Source organism: Formica exsecta, unplaced genomic scaffold (assembly GCF_003651465.1).
Source record: "Formica exsecta isolate Colony F162 unplaced genomic scaffold, ASM365146v1 scaffold614, whole genome shotgun sequence".
NCBI lineage: Eukaryota > Metazoa > Arthropoda > Insecta > Hymenoptera > Formicidae > Formica > Formica exsecta.
The window spans coordinates 369,395-388,835 of record NW_021853375.1 but is presented as its reverse complement, the minus strand read 5'-3'; the positions used below and the strand labels follow the sequence as shown (position 1 = coordinate 388,835).

General features: G+C 36.6%; 1 protein-coding gene across 1 annotated transcript in view; it reads left to right on the top strand.

Moving 5' to 3' along the window:
- The window catches only part of LOC115242659 (nascent polypeptide-associated complex subunit alpha), a 58,698-nt gene extending 41,425 nt beyond the window's left edge, over positions 1 to 17,273 (top strand). Inside the window, exons 1-4 of the mRNA XM_029819115.1 lie at positions 15,228 to 15,553; positions 15,679 to 16,283; positions 16,654 to 16,789; positions 16,867 to 17,273. Of these exons, the coding sequence (XP_029674975.1) occupies positions 16,060 to 16,283; positions 16,654 to 16,789; positions 16,867 to 17,139 (633 nt within the window). The 5' untranslated portion in view covers positions 15,228 to 15,553; positions 15,679 to 16,059 and the 3' untranslated portion in view covers positions 17,140 to 17,273. Of the gene's footprint in view, positions 15,554 to 15,678; positions 16,284 to 16,653; positions 16,790 to 16,866 lie in introns of the transcript that reaches the window.
- Positions 17,274 to 19,441: the final 2,168 nt, after the last annotated feature.

The window sequence follows — 19,441 nt, the reverse complement described above, 5'->3', positions numbered from 1 at the left end:
AAAAATATATAAAAATTAGGACGATCAGGACGATCCATGTCACGCAATTGCGAGAAAACACATCCACTCGCTAATAGCAAGAAAGCGCTGGAGGCATAAAAGCCTTGCGAAGCCCCCAAATATATAAAAAAAAAATATTAGGACGATCCATGTCACGCAATTGCGAGAAAACACATCCACTCGCTAATAGCAAGAAAGCGCTGGAGGCATAAAAGCCTTATGGCTTCTGCGAAGCCCCGTCGGACCACGTTTTATACAAATCTTCCAACGAGTGTCGAATCAAAAGCAATTAGTCGCGCTATTCCACTAATGTAACCACGGTTAAGAGTTAAGAGTCGCGTCATAGAAACCATCGGCAGGCCATTTCGCGGACTTCCGCCTCTTCTAATCAAGGCGCGCCTGAGCCACGTTATTATGTCGAAAGGGAGAAAAAAAAGGGGCGATAAAACGCGGTCACTTTTCTCGCCGTTGAGATTGCTCGCGGAAATGTTAACACGCCATAGCAATGTGTGTGTGTGTGTGTGTGTGTGTGTGTGTATGCATACCGTACACAATGCAACGGTGCACCGGCTCGCCTCGTTAGCGTATTGATCATGCCGTCGCTCTTTCGTTCCTTTCCTCCGCGTCAGTTTTACCGTCGAATCTTTCGCACCTCTTTCGTCGCGTTGACGTGTATTTCACGAGACGCCGATGGACAAGTCTCGTATTGTAATCCATTCGGTGCCGAATAGAATCTATCAATGGTTCTACTAGAAACAAAAAAAACATCCATGTCTGAATTATTTGAGAAAATTTATATAAATTTTTGAATGAATCTGTTTTTTGAAGCTTTAATTCATCGTTGATCATAAATAAAATGTCTGTATAAAAGCTTATCATATTTTAGATTGTACGATATTCCCGTGTGTTTACGATATTTCTTTATGAAATAAATCCTTGCGGATTGTAATCTCATATAGGAGAATATTCGAAATTAAGCGAGAATAAGAAAGCATGGTCATTTTGAGATTTTTTTTTTATATGTAACACGTGTTACATGGAATTCTCGATGTTTGATTATCTATAACGACAAGTATGTAAATTCAACAATATCTTTTTCGTCGTTCGTTATAAATGCTCGATATGTTTCTGTAAGAATTTTTATCTTAATACATTTATTATTCTCTGATCTCTCTGTTTGATCAGTTTGATCAATGATTGATCGAGATCTTTGTAATTGAATCTGAAATTGCTCGATCGGCAAACGTCTTGTTTGTCATTCCGGCTCACGTGCTTCTCGAACGCGCTAATTAATCTTTTTCGTAAGGCCTTTGTAGATGTCGAGCTTAATACGTATGTACGTTTATAGAGCTGAATCTCCTGGAAACACTGGCGCGCGAAACGCGCTTATCACATCAGGGCGCGCGGGAACGACTCCTCTTTCGCCGTTTACACTCGAGCGGCGGTGGATCCGTATCGCGTTCGCGATCGCGGCGTAAGTTATCGCGAGGGAGGGTTTTACCTCTCGACCGGTAGCTGCGTGCAACGGTAGCCGAGTAATTAAACGCGCAATTAAGTAGGAGCGGCGGCGCGACTGCGCGATATATTCGTTTCTCCTCGAAAGAAAAGCTCTCGACGGGCGAGATCCGTTAGTTCGGAATCAAAACGACATATCCTTTCGTCGAAACGTTTCTTCATCCTTATCACAACAGGTTCGTGATTTTTCGCCGCCACCGCGGCGAGTCTCGTCTGTGAATAACGAGCGCTTGATTCCTCGTGAATTTTCCCCGGTCTCCTCCCCTCCTCGACAACGTAACGTGACTGCTGGACATTACTGGCGGTCCTGGCTACCATGCCGCTTAACCACGCGATCTCTGTCACCTAATAACGCTCCTCCTAATCGGCCGATAAGACGACACGCGAGTGTCGTTGCATAAATAAAGTCAAGATCCCACGAGCGTGTGTGCGGCTCGAGCGGGAACGCGCGGCCACATGGTTCGTGGAACCACGCGAGAGGGATTACGTCAAATTGCGCGCGAGTCGCGTTATAAACTTATAAGTTACAGCCTGATCGCCGCACGATTATCATTAACGCGTTCGCCCGTAATTAAGCATGCAACCGGTCCGTTGTAAATTCGCGTTCGCTCTTTAACTTTCTCTCCCCTTTCGACCGACGCGTGAAGTTGCGGTTTCATGAATCTTGTTAATATTAATGCGCCCGACGCGATGCCAATCTGGACAAGTTGATACGGCTTTGCCTGCATTATCTCAGAGTAAATTAATTATTGACAATTAATCACTGCGTTCGTTTGAAATTTCTTTACTTTGTATTAAGCACACTGTGTGTTATTTTACTGAATTATGGCTCGCTATCAATCTATACGTATAATTATACGTGTGTTAATAATGGAGTCAGTGAGGGATCAATTATCTAGTGTAAGTGATAAAAAGAAATTTATCAGTTACATTTACGTTTAACTTTCTCGGAAGCTATATTTTTTATATCGATAAATTTTGTGAAGAGATGACTTTTTTTACATTTTTTTTTTTACACACATAAAGGATCCACGCGTGGAGATACATTTTTTTTTTTATTAATACAATTTAAATTATTTCGCGGTATGTAATTTAATGTAATTTAATTAGAAAACTTTTTAATTAAAACACTTTTTATAAAAAAAGTCAACGTTCACATATTGAACTCGTATTCTCTCTTTATATTTTTCAGAAAGTTTCAATACTTTTAAAAATAGTTTTCTCGATGAGAAGAGATTTGGCGTATATTATTCGTATCTTGTCGACAATATCCTAAGCCTAACCAATGTCGCGACGTCATTATATACACAGATTGTGCATAAGATTGATCTCTCGATCATTCGTGGCCTTACAACTCGCGCTCGCTGTTGTCACGAATCTAATCGTAGAAGGCGGACAGCAACGTGAGCTTCGTCGACATCGAGCTGAATCATTACGGAGCGAGCACGAGAATTTTTACTTTCCGAATTCGTAGGAGAATAATGTTGCCCGAATGACTCGGCAACAAGGGTCGTACGCGCGCGCGAACAAGGCGCTATTCTCTCTCTCTCTCTCTCTCTCTTTCTCTTTCTCGATATATACCTGAAGCCCGCCTAAACGATCCACGGGGACGTGGATGTATCGCGGGGCGTGACTGGATCCCGGCGAGATGATTTCGTGGCCGGGATTGTGTTTTGACGTGTTTTGACAAACGCGGGCGCCATTATACCCGTAACGAAACCCAAAGGCGCTTTAAGTATTAGCGGCGGCGATCTTTCTGAATCTTTAGAAGCGACTTACGTGGCCGCTTCTCGAGGGAGAAAAGTCGATGTGATCCCGCGAAACACACTCTTCACGGAAGGCTCTGATTTGTATCGCTGGATAATGATTCCGATGCTCTTTTAAATTAAATCGTGAAAATGTCACTGATTAAAACAATGACAAAGTTTTACCCAAGATTAGTGAGTATTTTAATGATCTTCAGTGAAAACACTCATAATTTGCTTCTTGTTTTATATTTCATTTATTATCTTATATTTCATTTATTATTATTTATTTATTTTACAATAAGATTTCACTGAAAAATCAGCCACTATTATTAACTGATTTTTTTTCAATGAGATTTGACTGTTTGAAATGCTATACATATAACTGAAATCATATGCTTATCAGTGACAATATACTGATTTCATTTAAGAGAGGCGGAGAACCCGGATCTTTCTCTCCGTTTTGACTCGAGGTCGCATTGCAGATCCTCCTTAAACTAATGAACTGCAATCTCCAACGACGGATTGCACAGCGCTTGCGGCGACAGTTTTCGTTTCTCGCGTTCCTTTGAGAGAGAACTATATTTAACTATATTAACCATATATTTTACATGCATAATATAATGACGCTCATAAATCACAAACTATGTTGTGAAACTTTCGAATCGAGTTTTATGAAAAATTCAACTCTCGATTTTATATAAAAATGATGTGCGCGTTATTACATTGCAAGAATAAAATGATGCAAAAGTTATCTGATAATAGATTGCTTAATAAAGTTAAATTTTAGAATCTAAAGTATGTCAGACGGTTGCGTCCAAAAAAAGATAATTTTACGATTCAATTAATTTCTGACAAATTCGATTGTTCGCGATTCTACAACTTTTCTCGCGGAAATTGTCGCATGATCAGGAGGGAGTAGAAATGCTTTTGTCGCATCGACAGGGTGGAGATGTTTCGGGAAGCGACGCATCACCACCGTGTCGCCGCCTTTGGCGAAACGCTCCACCCTTCGATTTCGACGACGAGGGAAAAGAGATGACATTAGGAATCCGAACAGTCGATAAACGGGAGGGAGAATTCTCGCTCGCATAATGCGCGTCGCGTGGGAACGCAAGTACGCGGGACCGCTGATGTATGGTCTCCCCTCTCACCCGGCGACGGGGGCCTTTTCTCTTCCCTCCCTTCGGCGACAGAAAGAAAACACATCTGTCGCTTTCCCAATCGCGTCTCCATACCTCGTTCCAGACTGGAAGACTCGACTCCTGTCGCTGCTGCACTCTCGTGGTCGACGCTGACGTCCTCAAGCTTGAAGAAATCATATCTGAACTCGTTTGTATTGGTTCGGAAATAAAATGGAATAAAGGCGAAAAGCCAGTAAATATTGACAATAATTACGAAATTGTGCAAGAGTTTTATGTAATTAATAATATTATTATTAAAAATTTTTTTCGGCAATGCAATTGGATGCATGCCTATAAATAATTGTAATGATTTATATTCATTATTGCGAAATAATGGATCATTAATTTCGACAAGTTTCTGTTTATCAGCAAACTTTCGCAAGTTCTCATTACAAGACTATCTCCAAGCAAATTAAGTGACTGGGAAGCGAGACCAGAAGCAACTGCGGAATCGATCTGTAACGCTCGCATTTCTTATTCGAAAAAGATTATTGATACGTCAATGAGTTAATGAGCGTATTTCTCGTCGAAAGATCAACGACATTGCGCGTGATTAACGACTGTTTGTGATGAATGGGGGACAAGAGGGAGGAGGATGGAAGTAGAGGATCAATAAACCGTACGATTAGAACACGAAGTGTCTATTCGCGCGTGCATTGAAATCGCGCACCTTTAACGCTTGTCAGCAAAGTCTAACCGTTGACAAACGAAAGAAAGAGAGAGAGAAACAGGTAATTGTTCTCCAATTTTGTCTAGCAACCAACTCTTCAATTGTAAGCGCGTCGCACAAATTCCTGTCTTTACAAAATCACTCGCTCTTAAGTACCGCGTTTTAATCACTCCTATATTCCGCTATATATATATTTGCGATACTGCAAATGGGCTCATTAATGAAAAAAAAAAACTGATTTGTGATGATCTGAAAGCGTTGCGATTTTAACAGTCGGTCAAGATTATTTTAAATTGTTCTTGATAAAAGATATACGCCATCTTTTCTCGTTAGAAAAATTCATAATTTTTTAAAAAAATTGTCAGGAGATAAAATTACTATTTTTAATCTTAATTTATCAGAGTTTTCTTTGTCACTATCCAGAAATCGTATTGTACAATATCATGTACTCACTTTTATATATCCGCGGACGTATTAGAAGCATTGAATTATTTTCAAATATTTAAAGTTATCCTTTAAATCTCTTATGACGTATAAATCCAACAGCACTCTGTGCGATGCTAATGCGAACTCGATAAACAAGTCGGTGCGCTTCGAGGTGCTTCTGCCAACTCGCAATTGCCGTTGCCAGGGCGTAACCAAACAACTGCTAATCATTAGAAGTGTACGCCCCTGCATGGGAGCGATAATGAATACATAGCGTCCGAGGAGGGGGATTCATCGCGCTGGAGAATGAGCGTGTGAGGAATTGTGCGTGTGCGTGACGCATGTTACGAGCGGATAGATCATCTCACAGACGAGGATATTTCGATCTCGAGGGCGATAGGTACAAGCGATATTAGCACTTTGCTTCTTCGATGCCTTGTTCAGCTGAGTATTGAAATTATCACGTTGCGAAAAGCACGCGAGCTAAAAATCTGCGACGCTAACATGCGGCTGTTAGATTAGAGAAACCGCGTTTTGAATCTTAATTTATTAAAAATAAAATATCTCTTTCTCCTCACGTAACTGATACGCTGATAATAACGTCGCCGAGAGATAGGGATTGAAATGAGACAATCCGAAAATGAGACGTTCTGATGGCGGTTCTTGGTGATGAGGAGCGAGCGTTCGCCGAGTCGGACCGGTTGTGGAAAAAGACGGCCCGACCTTCGAGGATGCCGAACGAATAGAGGATTTCGGCGAGGCCGGTGTCGGCGGATCAAGAGAAGGATGTTGCGGTGTCGCCAGATAGATATCAATAGGGGCTCTCTCGAGGGCAGGAGGGCAGCGTGTAACTATGCGCCACGTTGTAGGCACACCCCGGATGGTGCGGAGTGCAAACACATTGTCGGAACTCTCTGCGGTGACATTAATGGTTGACAGAATCGATCTAGGTTTCGGAACCAGGTATAGCTTGGCCCATTTCTCTCTTTGCCCCTGACAATCGTTTTCGTTCAAATGTCTCTAAAATGGCCGGTTGTCGAATATTTCACAGTATTTGGAAATTAGCATTTGTTCTATCGCTAAATGTAAATCATACCTTGCGTAAAAGATTTTATCTGTATGTTTAATTCAAGGGAAATTTATATAAAATAAAACTCTAATAAAGATGACCTAATGTTAATGGAGAATAAATATGTATGTCTTTTCTTATATACTTTCGTATACATTTATTTTATATATCTTTTAAATGTATCGCATTTAATCTTAATATGTAACAGTATGTACTATATATGCATCTCTTGTAACGAGTTGTTATAAACAAGACCCTCGTAATACATCAGTCATAAATATTTAAAGCCTCCAAGTTTGACATCTGCTTGCGGAAGCTGACAATAAAAGCGCGTGTTATATCGCACCTCGGTCCGTAACAGATCTTATACGCGACCATGATCCACGAAATTGTATCCTGTAAATGGTTCAAATATTTAGACAACAAGAGACGAGACACCGGCTATATAGCGCGGTGACATCAATGGCCGGCGGTTTAGAACGCGCTGGATTCAGGTATATTCAGCGCGCGCCCCCTTTTTTCCCTTCCGTCCATATAGATCTTTTGAGAAGACCCGCACTTAATAGATCCCGAATAGTCGGCGACGTTATTTGGACGTTTGTGGTATAAACAGAGCGACACCCGATGATCTATGCGTTCGTCGTGTTGGGATGAAACGGACCGCAGAAGTCAAAGACTTTTTGGCGTTCAGGGTGGCCCTGATCTAGCGATATCCCATCGTTTAAATGTGCTCATGTCGAGAGAAAGGCGGGGAAACTCAGATCTCTTGGATAAAAAAATGAATTTGTCTTGTTTTTTTTTTCGATTTACAAGATATGTGTTTTAAAATTTATCCCATATTGTTCTATTTAGTAATCGATCTCATTGTCAGTCAAATTATTATCTTATTTAAATATCGTCCACAATAAATCCAGAGTAAATATGATTGTCAAGATTGCAACATATTACGTGTTTTCTCTTTGCATAAATAAAATTATATTATTTTATATGTGTAATATTATCAGTTGCGCTGATTACACATAACGACTGTAATAAAACTGCTTTGATTTCGTAAAATTAATTATTTCCCGATATTATTGTAGTCCTGATTAAAGCAAACTCGCCTTTTTACGAGAGTTTTACCCAATACGGGTACGGCTTAAGCTTTGAGAAGACATTTATGGTGTTCGCCCTTTCTCGGCGGACGCGGCGATTTTTCTCGCCGACGTTTTTTTCGTGCTAGCCCAATTGGGGAACAACAGCTCGTACAGCTGCGTGGTCCGCATAATATTAAGAAACGTAACGCGCGCGGCAAAGCGGCCACCCAGAACGCGCGCGCTTTACAAGCTTTCTTGTCTGCCGGGTGCGACCCGATTGACTTCGGGCGATCTTAACGCTTGAACGATTTCATACGGTGCGATGACACTCGACGATTTCATACAACATCGCACAAAATCATTCGCGTCGTGACCTACGAATAGGGTGATCAGATTTTACACGGCACAAAGCGATCTTGTTGAAAGATATAGTACTTTTGATGGCTTTCTAACACATGTATGTTCTCCCCTCATTTTATATCCGCAGATAATTATTATCCAAAAAATAATTTTTTAAATTAACATTGAAGTTGATTATATATATTGATTATTAAATGATTTTGTCAATTAATATTAGAAATAGATTATAAATGAAATTTTTGATTATTAAATAATTTTGTAAATTAATATTAAAAAGTAGATTATATAACATCTTGTACATGAAATTTATTATTAGAAAAATTTCGTAGTTAAATTTATAAATAGGAATTATACATAGCGACTAGTTTAACGAAAGATACAGATAGTTGAACAGCTGCGACGAAATCTATTTTAGACACACATATTTTTCTCTCGCGTATTATAAACCTTACTTATGGGAGCCTATGCATACTTTGTACGTGTGCTCGTAAAACGCGCGAATACAAATGATACGAATAATACCGTGCTTCTATCCACTCATGCTAAAATCATGTTTCAATAGCGGCGACATATTTCACGCGACCACCCAAGTCGTACTAGCCTTTGCATGAAACGGCGATGCTCGTGTCGTCGCAAGTTTTTCACTTTTCACGTATATCTCGCGAATCGTCTGCAATCGATATACCAACTTTGTCTCGAATAAATCCGTAGGAGGTCCTCCATTTTGATGCGCGAGAGGATCTCTTGGAAAAGCCGAAAAAGGGTGTCAAGCAGCACGTATTCGAACACAACGACCGTGACGCATAATTCGGGTGTCCTGGGTAAAAATGAAAAAAGGAAATCGCAGCATTGTAAAAGCGGCTACATTAAAAAGGCAATTTGGAAATCCGCGACGTCGTCTCTATTCAAACTCACGAGATGCACGGAAGGAAGTCATCTACTCATAAATTCGTTTTATTTCATATCAAAGGAGAAAAATCAGATATAAACATCTTTATTGCTACCCTGGAAAAAATTTGTTTTCTTCCAGAGCGCATTCAAGTTTACAGTCACGGTTATTTCGAAATCAGATTTATGTATTGAGATATCATATATAATATTTGTATCTATTATGAAGTTTTTTGAATATTTCATCACATGTTGTTTTAAAATATATAAAAAATTATGACTAATGTTTTGTTATATTTATTTTAGCTAAAGAATTTATTTTTTATGATCTTACATTGCTCGAATTAATTTTGCCGAACGTTATAAAATTGTTAAACGATACACGAAACTTTCACATTGAAAAGCTACCAAGGAAGAATATGAAACCACAGAAAAAAATGGTAGAGAAAATTCATTTTTTTCCAAATATTATTCTAGTTAAGGAGAAAAGTTTCTGAAAGAAGAGGCGTAAAAAACTTCAACAAAGACAACAATTAGTCCATTTTGACTTTTTGACCGACTTTTCGCTTTCTGGTATAAGAGACGATCGGTTTTGCTTTGTCCAACATGTATTCAATGTAGCCAGTATATAAAAATCCCGCAGTGCATTTACCTGGTTCTTGGTTACCTGTTAACTCGGTTAGAAAATCGACGAAATCTTTCATATCGCGACAAATGGTTGTGGAGAAGCCTTTTTAGAGTCACCGCATTCTATAGTAGTATGCTAGGTGGTCTTCCTTTACGCTATGATCTTGAAAGTCTGGTCAGTTTCTCCCGCAAACATGCACACGCGATTGCTAACACAATGTGTGTTTGCCAACAATCCAATTCGATTAAAATTTACGACGGAAAGTTGGATCTTTTTTTTCTACGAAATTACAAAAAAGGATGAGATGACGATACAAAACGGATTCACGTAATAATTCCTATTTATATTTTTATAGAGTGTAATATGTTGCGATAGTGATTATACATTTTACTTATTAGAGATGAGAACTATTTAATTTAAAAAAGTCACATTTTTATAAGTTTTTTTCGTTTATAATATGCAAATAATATATATACAGAAAAATGTAACGCGTGTCATATGCAAAATATAATGACTCTATGAAAAGAAAAAAAGCAATTTTTTCTTGCTAAATATGTATACAAAATGTTATACAAGTGGCTTCATAATTTTAGGACGATTCGTATAGAGTGCTATACTCAAAGATTTTTTTTTTTAAATTATTCGAATATCGGATAGAACATGCTCGTAAAAAATCTAGAAGAATACGATGGTCACGTCGTTTTTACGCAATACAATACGATATTAACGTGAGATATACCAGCTTTGAAAAGAGAAACGTTTTACATGGAAATTCATGAACTCGCCTAACCCTCCAATTTTCACGGTTGCCATGAACAAGAAATCGTCTTTTAATTTCGTTCTCATTAAGTCGAATCTGACGCCGAAACAGACGCGCTTGTCTGGCTCGCGGTATAATTATCATGTCATTATTGTTATCAGGACGCGGCTGCGAGAACGCACTCGACAAGTAGCGATTACAAGTAGCCTTTGTTTTGGGAAAATCGTACAGCAACCAAGCCGCGCGATATTATTCAAGGCAAGAAGATCGCTATCTTGAAAGTCTCTTGAATTTGATAAAAATGCATTCACTTAATTAATTTAATTTAATTTAATTCTGCCTGTAAAACTGTTATCCATCCGTTGATCCGGTCAACGACCTAGGTTAATGACTGCTATGTGTATTTAATAACCGTTTAAATTTCGAGGAGGAAGAAAAATACACACGCTAAGAAAAATAATATTTTTGCGTCAACAAAATTCCAATCTTTCGCTAAATTCTAATACATTGGTGGATAAATTTCACAGATTGATAGGATAAAATTTCAATAGATTGATAGAATTCGACCGATATTTTTTTTTTTAAAAAAAAAAAAAAAAAAAAAAAAAAAATGCTCGGAGCCTTCGGAGTGGAGGGGACGTTGAAGAATCGTTCTCGTCCGCCATCGACGCTCTGCTTTGCACTTGAATAACCCAATTTCGGGATGGAGCAACCTCTTCGGGGCATCCACCGGCTACGTCTGCAAACAATCCACTCGACGAAGATTTACGAGCTGAATTTTATCGCGCGCGCCTCACATTCTTCGCCCGTTACATACGTGCCTGCCGTGAAACTTCCTTAACGCGGTCATACTTTCTTTTATTTCGCCCTGAAGATTCTTAAAAGAAAGAAAATCGTGGATGAAAGCGGGTTTAAATGCAAGGGGATATAAGATATAAGTTCTTGAAAGGTACGGCATTCGTCATGGATACGCTCCTTGCAATACAATGATACGGAGATCGATGTTATTAATGTCTTATGAACATCGCAGACATGTGACTTTTTATATATAGATTATTACAGTTTCGTAATAACATAAGATAATTGCGCGATCTTTAACTTAAGGGATACAGAGAGATACGAGATGTGCGTGTGTACCGTGAAAAATTTTCTTTTACCACTTAATTACACGCACGGTCGAGTTTAGGGTCAGGGCAACGGCGGGAGGGAAACGAGATCATGAAATGAATTTCACGGCGCAGTGCAGCGAAATCCGTTCTTAAAGGAGGTCGACACCGGGGTAGATGAAGAAGAATCGAGTGGAATATTAAGATTAGAAAAGAATTGTGGGTTTACCCTACTTTGCACCTGAATGACCCAATTTCGGCGCTATTGCAAGCCGCGTCTTACCTGCGTTTGTAGGAAAGTGATCCTATTTACGAGCCTCAATAGCGCCGCGCGCCACGCTCTTTTGCAAATGAATGGGAAGGCGACACTTTCTCTTTCTCGAAAGTCCTGATTTTATCCCGGTGACCATCTCTCGTTGACTTTTTTATTTTCAACATTTCATCCATTGTGAATCCGACCGTGCGCGACTTGCGGCTCTCGTCACAATGCAATTATGCGGGTTGCTCGGTCGCGCAAGATTTCAAGGGAGAACGCGACCGATTTCGGGCTGTCGCGTAAACGAAGCGTTTACAAGCTCGCCTCTTCAATGCCCGACTTTTTGACCCACAATTTAAATCCGCATTTTCACGTCGCAGAACATCGAATTGCGATGCATCCCCCGTAAAGATAGATCGTATTATAACGCTTCAATTTTTTTTCGGAACGTGGACTTTACAAATATTTAATATGATCTATTGCATGGAAAATTTAGAGGTATATTATATCCTATGCTATACAGGGTGTTTAAAAAAAAGCGGTAAAATATTTTAATATTTTAATATTTTACTAAATCCTCTTAAAATATATTACCTTTTTTTTAAACACTCTGTAGAAAAGCTAGAGAATTTGGAGAAGTCTGAGAACTTTGTTAGCAAAATACTGCGTAATTTGTTGAGCATGATATTATATTATGTTGTCCGTAAAAAACGAATAAGCAGGTTTAAGAGTTATTATCATGCACGGTGGGCATCTACATTGTGTTGCGAAAAGAAACGCTCTTAAGCTTCTTGACATTGAGATGGATACAAAAGGCAATTTTCACAAGACAAACTTTGCGTCGTTAGTAGTACAAATGTTGATTCATTTTTCAGTATGAGTCAGCTGATTCATTTTTCAAAGAGATTATCCGGATTAGAGTGACCGTATGCCATTAAAGATCGTAGGTTTTTACGTAAGACAGAAGACAAAATGTTATCTTTTATGAAAAGTGAATTTAATCGACAAGACTAAAACTAAATTAATATTTCGTAATTCAAGCGTGTGTGCATGTGTGTGTGTATAAATGCAAATGACTATTAAAATCCTGTAGAGATTAATATTCGTAATATATGTGTATAATATCTATTTTAACAAAATGACATATTCATTCCGAATTTTATAAATAATTTATTATTTTACAATAACTACTTGAAGTTTCTCTCTCTTACAAAAACAATGTTACGTCATCTCTCACACACACGTCCAGGCTTCTTTAATATACATACTTCAAATTTTAAAATAATGTAACATTGATAAATCTCTGGTAAAAAGATAACAAAACATGCAAGCTCAGATACATATAACTTAAGGATATATTATTTGAATATAAGATGACGATGCTTTATGAAACGCATTGAAATTGAAAAAAATATAGAGAAAATATAAAAAATTTCTAACCTGGATGGTACGTAACCTATATTACATTTTTAGATAGTTTAACGTGCATAAATTATAATTGATGCAACTGCGTAAATATTACGCCTCTTAGACATTAGATCTGCAAATAAAAATTTTTAATTGCTGGAAATATGTGGTTATATTACAAGGATATCTCTGACAATGTGTGTATCCCGCCAAATGTAATATTTTATTTTTTGCAGGAACCTCCGTGCAAGATTTGTTCTCGTCTTACTTCGCCGTACGCTATCAATTCACGCACTCTGAAAAACCTTTATAATTTGCCTGTCAGGAGACGAAGGGAGTGCTGTGAGCCAAGTAGATCTAATGCGAAAGTCGGTACGGATTTGAGATCCGAATTTGATTCACGTTTCTACAATGCCGATCCTGTTGTAAATAAAATTCAGGAATCAAGGAGAAATGTTCAGGATCTCGATTGCTCAAAGCGTGACAAAGTGATAATTTATTAATAACACGAACGCCTTGAATAAATATGAATTTGAAAAATAACAATGGATAATTTGGAACACTATATATCCGTTATAATATTAAAATTTAGAGAAAGATTCCACGGGAAGATGCATTGGAACCGTTGGCGGATGCCGGGATAATTGATTTAAAAAACGTTCGCGACACAATAGACAACTGTTTATGGGAAATGGGAAAGATAAAGACATTTTTGGAAAATGAAAATTCTTGGTGGAAACTTCTAAAGGCGCGTTCGACTGATTGTTGCCAACGAAAATTGCCACATCTCCATGGGGTTTTAGATGGGTCATCGGTTACGTTAATATTGCTCGAAGAAGGGACCGAGCAGGTATAAAAATTTCTTTTAATCTCTTACTTTCACCGAGAACTTTATGAATTAAAAATCAATACAGTTTCCAAATTGCCGTGTTTAAATAATAAATAATTTTGCAATGATTTAATAAATGGTAAAGTATGTACTTATAACGTTTATAATTTTCTATAGCTCCCACGTCATTTTGTGATAGTAAAATCGCAAAAAAGAAGTGATGTTACCGGTTCCAATTTTAGAACTTCTTCGAGAGAATTGGAAAGACCTATAGATCCTTGGAAGGAGCATACGGAAGAGTGCTCAGATGCTTACATAGCTCCACATTACAATTTTGATATAAAATCAACGTTGATTAAAGTTGCAAAGTAAATTTTATTCTTTTAAGATTATTCGTGCGATTTTTTTAAACAGCTTAATTATATTAAATTAATATAGCTTGTATAGCCATTAATTCCTCTTGTCATATTTTGAACAATATTCGAAAATCATATCGATATAGAACCATACAATTATAGAAATCATACGATTATAGAATCTATTAAATTTTAATGGATAACGTATAAATGTTCTTGAAAAGATATTTTGAAAAGGATAATTTTTTTTAGTACTGATGGACATGAACCGACTCAACGATATATTAAAAGAGCTGTTACAAGTAAACAGAATATTGTTGCTTCCGAATTTTGGACGGAAACGCAGGAAAGTAGAAGCGACGAAGAGAAAATATCACCAGACATATCACCTACATCCAAAGAAACACGTGACAAAATGCAATTTCAAGATAAAAAAAAGGAGACTGACAGATCAAATAGTAAAACGCGAATATTGAGAAAGAAAAAGAATATAATTAAAATTGAAAATTACATACTATTAATATTAGAGATTTTTAGTAATAATGTAATGCGATCTAATAATCTACATCAAACTGATACTTGTATGATTTTCAGTTTTGCTACCGAGAGAAATATGGTACGGTCAGAACACACAAACAATGTTCGAAGAGAGATTAAAGCCCCGAGAAACATTTAGCAGCGAAAATACTGGAAAAAGAAAGGCTGTCACTGCCGATTTTGAATCAAATGTGAATTTAAGCGGGGTAAATAAAACTTATATCTCATTTGTAAATCTTATTTTCTGATATTTATCGATTATTACTTTCTTGCTGCTTCTAGGAGGTTTCATCCAGAAATATAGCAAATCATAAACCCAGAACGAAAACAATCATTGAAAAAGGCTTTAATCACATTCAAAAATTTCCAACAAAAATTTCAAAGGCTAAAAGTAGGGATTAAATAAAGGATTTAATATTGTATTCAAAGATTTAAGCACGATTTACCGATATTGTACAAAGAGAGATTTTTATATAAAATATATAATAATTATATTTCTGCATTTTATGTGACTTCTTGATGTTATCAGACATTGTAGATATATCGATTGTATTTATCGAGATTTGCAATGTTCAACTTTTAAATTCAGCTTGTTGATTTCATGTCTGCGTTTATAAAGCGACTTTATCATAAATAAAATATTCCATAATTTCGACCGCGTATCGCAGTGTTGTTAAGTTTTGCAGAAATTTCAGAAAAAAGGTTTGGAATGTATGTACACGTTCATCGAATAATGATAAGGTAAATAATCAGATGATAATTAGGTTATCACTTTATTCATTTTTATTCGTTATTAATCATTATATATCTTGTAAACTTATATGTACATAAATGCAAGAAAACCAATTTTTTGTTTTTTAATTTAGACACGTAAAATGGAGAAAATTCTTATAATAGCGAGGAGTCCGGCTCCTGCTAGTTACCACGGATTAAAAATGGGCTCGAAAACTTTTGTAATTCTTCGCGAACGAGCGATACTGAGATCTTCGCTTTCGACTCCGAGCATCTCGTCTAAAAGAATGAGCTAGACATAAAGAACTTTGTAAGCAATTTCCCGATTATAAAGGACAACAAAGACAACATTATAAAACAAATCGACAAGGACAGATCGGAATAATCAAACGAAAGCTTCAAAAAGATGATGTATTTACAATCGATGAAGCAAGACATTCGAACGATCAAAGACAAAATTATCGGAATAAGCTGGAATAATAAGAATAATTTATAGAAACATCGTAAAGTTTAGAATGGAAAGGAAAGAGAAAAAATCGACAGCTTTCAATGAATCCGTTTGTATCTTGAATTTTAAATCATCCGAAACGTTTCTTTTTCTGAAGAAAAAGAAAAGTATACCGATAATTGAGAACGAGCAATGTTCAGGATCGTGCAAGCCTGTAGAGAGGATTAAGTCATTCTCTTTTAGAAGCGGATGTTCGAAATCATGCACACATTATAGAGAGAACAAAGATAGGTATATATAATTTGATTGATGATTGATTTTGTCAATACTGATTAATTTCTATCCTTGTTTAAATGATATTGTTGCCTCTTTCTGAAATTCTATAATTGTAACAACACACAAATAATCAATTAAACTAACTAAGATTCAGACAAATCGACATTTTTTAGCAACTAATAATATTATTAATTTATTACTTTTACAATTTTTAATTATATATATTTATGATTGTTTTAATAGATCATAAAAATATATCATAAAAATGTAGAAGAGAGAGATATACATATATGCGTGTATACATATTAACGGATACAGAAATTATCTTTACACAATTAGTTCGAAGATGGTCCGACCGCACTATCTTGTATTTTATATATTTCAGAGCTCAAACATCGGATGGCAAACCGCAAATATTGCGTGAATCATCATCTCGTCAAACGAAATCCGATACAAAGTCCGCAAGAGAACTGTCCGACCAAGTAAAAACAACAATAAAAGAAACGTCAGAAAAATTGCAGGTTTTATTCTACTCCTCTTCATCGCCGAAATATTTTTGCGCGAACTCAAGAATCTTAATAAGAGTATCTTTTGACAGAGCGTATTGCCGTTTCTTGGGAGGACGACAAAACATACCTTGGCAAAGATGAAGTCTTTGTATAAAAGCCTCAAGACAAGACGAGTTTTAGGATTCAAATGCGATTTAAAAAAATGCGATAGTACTTTAATGGAATGTAGTACGAGAGCTTGTAAAAAGGATAGCATGGTTTTCGGTGAGTCAAGTCATTCATACGATTTAAAAATGACCGATCCTAGCATTAGCGACACTTCAACAATATCTAGTGCAAGCGAAAAAGCTCGAAAATTTTAAGCTTTTCATGATCTATATATATTTAAGATTATTATTTATCGTTAAGTTCGAATCTGGTTTCATCAATTTTATTTATCAGAAATTTCAAGCATTAACAAATAACGTTCAAAATATTCTGTCATTTAAATTATATATAAATCTTGTCTCGATTAAAAATATAAATTGAAAGTAAAAAGACAAGAGTAAAAAAAAAAAATATGTATAAATTTTTAAAATAAGATGTTAATTTTATCAAAATAATTGCTACTTGATGATTGATTATTTAGTGTCTACGTCTTATGTAGTTTCGTGTGGGCGCTAAATAGATGTACCATTGCGTATACAGAAGGTAAATCGACTTTTATTGCTTTATAGCGCTTGTAAGCCGGCTTCCTTTCAAGCCGCGCATATAATCTAGATGTAAAGAGATCTTTATTACGGTGCTATTAACAATCAAAGACACCCAGCTGGCAACGAAACTATACGCTAATAGTCAAATTTGATTAGGATATTTTTTGTAGGCTTTGTGAATAATCACTTGGACAATTGTGCGCGTGATAAAAAAATCTTAATTCGGTCTTCCCAAGAAAACGCATAATTCGCGATTCTACATCGTATTTGTTATAAACATCTTAATGCTGCTGTGTCATAAATTTTTATCGAGTACCAAAAATATGGTGATTAGAAAAGAAATACACTTTATTACAATATAATTTTAAAATTTTATCACAACGATTTAACATAATTAAGTTAATTTCTGTAAAAAAGTATGATTTATGATCATTTTCTAAGTATAAATTTTTTATCTCTACCAAGTATTTTTAATTTCCTTTGATTAAATTTATTTCAATAAATTTTTATATATTTAAATTAATTTTTAAGTATGTATTTAATTTAATTTATTTAATTTTTGAAGAAATTTATTTTTCCCGATTTATTCCTCTTAAGAAATTTATTTCGTCGACATTTCTCCATTATAAATACTCAAACATCTTTACTCATAATTTAAGAACGAAGATGATTCACGTGTGATGTGTCCACCCACGCTAAGGTCCCTCAGCTTTCACCCGTGTAGATTGCATAAATCGCGTGTCTTCCTTCTTATTGGCTGATTGAATAATACATGTAACCGAATAGTATTAAACCGGCTGAGCGGGACACGCGAAGTCCATGACGCCTGTCATGTCGGGCAGGTCATGCGTCAGCATTTTGACGAGTTGTTTAGGTCGATCAATTTATCGCTTAAAATACATACATGGAATGGAATGTTGCGCCTGTATCTGTGTGTCGATTCAGGACGATTAACGACGCGATGTAAGATAAGATTGCGGATTTATGAAAGCTGTCTACTATCAATTCATCATTTTATACCTATTATACATGTCTATATCAGCTATTTAGTTAAACTATTCGATTGGGTTCATAACTATTATTTACATTATCACTCGTAAAATGTCAGCTGCTAGTCGTGACAAAGATTTAATATGCATTGAATAACCGTTAAAAAAATTTGTTCCGTAATTTTCCACATTTCTTCCATTATTCGTTTAAAAGGTAGATAAGCATTTGCGATGCTATTCATTATAATATTTTTGCAGAGGATGAAACGTTATTGATCCAAAGCGTACGGCTTTAACTATTGCCGGCGTCTATTACATGCCAGAGAAATTACGTCAAAGTACTGAATAATATATAATTTCCATTACGCTTGCGCGTTCCAGTACGAGATGCGCAACAATTCCTAAGCTCGCGAATGCATCCTTCGGAGGAGATCTCGCGTCGTTCGCCGCGGATGCAATTTTACGGACTCTTCTAAAAATATTATTATTTCGACGCGCATGAACGAAACGACGGTGGAATAAGTATTAATAACAGAGTATTACGACGGGGTCGAATGTATACAAAAATTACCGCTAAACTCATCGGTCGGCCACCTATAATCTCGTCTATTGAGCGTAATTTATTACGCATTGATATTTACAATCCTTTAGGGTTAATATCTCTCTTCGCGTCGCGACGATTGCCTTACCAACGAAATCACCGGTAATGCGAAACCTCTTCGTTCGAGAGCCGACCATCATGATCCCCGAGATTGCATATTTAACGCGCGACCAACGGAATTGACCTTCCTAGCCGTCCCATTATAAGACATTTGCGAATCAATCAAGACAAGGGGGCGGCAAATTTACATTTAATTATGGTACACATGAATATATATTCAAGGGGTATACATAATATGTATACCGCTATATTTCTTTGATCTCTTGCGAAATGACCAAGTATTGTTACTCTATAATATAATCGTAGTGATCTATATTTTATT